General features: G+C 32.1%; 1 protein-coding gene across 1 annotated transcript in view; it reads left to right on the forward strand.

Annotated features, from left to right (window-relative positions):
- LOC107460437 (uncharacterized) overlaps positions 1 to 677 on the forward strand; it is an 11652-nt gene extending 10975 nt beyond the window's left edge. The window contains exon 4 of the mRNA XM_021128644.2: positions 470 to 677. Within this exon, the coding sequence (XP_020984303.1) occupies positions 470 to 530 (61 nt within the window). The 3' untranslated portion in view covers positions 531 to 677. The remainder of the gene's footprint in view (positions 1 to 469) is intronic.
- Positions 678 to 1832: the final 1155 nt, after the last annotated feature.

Raw genomic sequence — 1832 nt, forward strand, 5'->3', positions numbered from 1 at the left:
TGTGTGTGTGTGTGTGTGTGTGTGTGTGTGTGTGCGCGCGTGTGTGTATGTGTGCGCGCGCGCTCTTTTGAGTTGTTGTAAGTGTATCGAATGTATGGATGTACGTTGTATAGCAAAAGTATTTTTGGGAGTGGTATTGCGGTTTAAAGTTTTAAACAGGCTCATATTTTAGTATTAAATAGTATAAGTGTCGTCGTAATGTCCGAGCTATCAAAGTCGCGCAGCCGGAAGCGTGGGCTTTGATTGTTAGGGTGTTATAATAATAATAATAATAATAATTTTGAATTTATATAAGGGAAAAAGACAGATAGGTCCCTGACTTTTCAAACTTTTGACAAATACATCCCTGACAAAATTTAAATACAAAAAAGTCCCTGACTTTAACAAACGGAGGACAATTTAATCCTTCCGTCTATTTGCCTCTCATACACCTAACGGAACTGGCTGACGTAGCTGAAACGGTGTACAGGTGTCCGTTACAGTGCCACGTTGGAAGGGGAAAAAAGTTCGAAGGACAAATAAGTCCTTGACGTCATTTTACAAATAAAGTTAGAAGGACAAATAGGTCCTTGAGAATTTTTTTTTTCATTATACTTCTATTATGCTTCTATTATAAGAATTTAGTTTATAAAATTAGGCTAATTTTTTTTTTGTATGGAAAAAATATTGGTGTTTTTGTTGAAAATGGGAGAATGTAGTGTAATTATAGATGGGTGGATTTTTTTTGTGGGAAGTCAACACGTGGGGGGCGTGGTGCAACACGTGGGGGGCGTGGTGAACACGTGGTATCATTCTGGCCAACACGTGGGGCGTGTTGAACACGTGGCAGCATCTTAGCCAACACATGGGGTACAATTTAAATTATTTGTATTAAAATTGTAGAAATTGGGCTTGTTATGTTTCTACTCTTTTTCTTAAATTGCATTAGTTTAGTTTTAGTGCATTTGTGTATTATATTAGAATTTGTTAAATTGCAGTTCAGTTTTCATCATACTAGTGGCATTAGTTAGCATCAGTTTATTTATGCATCAAGTTAGCATTAGTTCATTTGTGCATCATTCATGTATTAAGTTAGCATTAGTGCATTTGTGTATTATATTAGAACTGGTATTTTTATGCATAATAACATTACGAGAATATATATTTTTTTAAATTATAGTTCACTTTGTTCTAACAGTATAAATTATGCATGACACAAAAGATTTATAAAATCAAACTACTTTTACAAAAAAGTCGTAAGTTGACAAAAGTTTTTTACTAAGAAGACCAAGATATCTGCAGATAAAAAATTAAATAATAAGATTTTTAGTTATTATTTTTATATGAAAAAGCCTAATTTTTTATTAGTAATTAATTTTAACATTCGTTATCTAAAATTTAAAATAATTTAATGTGTATAATTTTACATTTAAAATATTTTAATTGTAAAAAAATATCGAATGACATATTTTGATTTGTCAAATTACTAATATAAAATATAATTATATATAGAGTAAAAATAGTAGAGAGAAATATAAAAATGGAGAGAGGTAGATGAGAGAATTTAGGAAATGAGTTTATTAATTTTGAAAAAAAAATTCTCAAGGACCTATTTGTCCTTCGAACTTTATTGTAAAATGACGTCAAGGACTTATTTGTCCTTCGAACTTTTTCCCCTTCCAACGTGGCACCGTAACGGACACCTGGACACCGTTTTAGCCACGTCAGCCAGTTCCGTTAGGTGTATGAGAGGCAAATAGACGGAAGGACTAAATTGTCCTCTGTTTGTTAAAGTCAGGGACTTTTTTGTATTTAAATTTTGTTAGGGATGTATTTGTCAAAAGTTTGAAAAG

The sequence above is a fragment of the Arachis duranensis genome, chromosome 8 (assembly GCF_000817695.3).
Source record: "Arachis duranensis cultivar V14167 chromosome 8, aradu.V14167.gnm2.J7QH, whole genome shotgun sequence".
In the NCBI taxonomy this organism is placed as follows: domain Eukaryota; kingdom Viridiplantae; phylum Streptophyta; class Magnoliopsida; order Fabales; family Fabaceae; genus Arachis; species Arachis duranensis.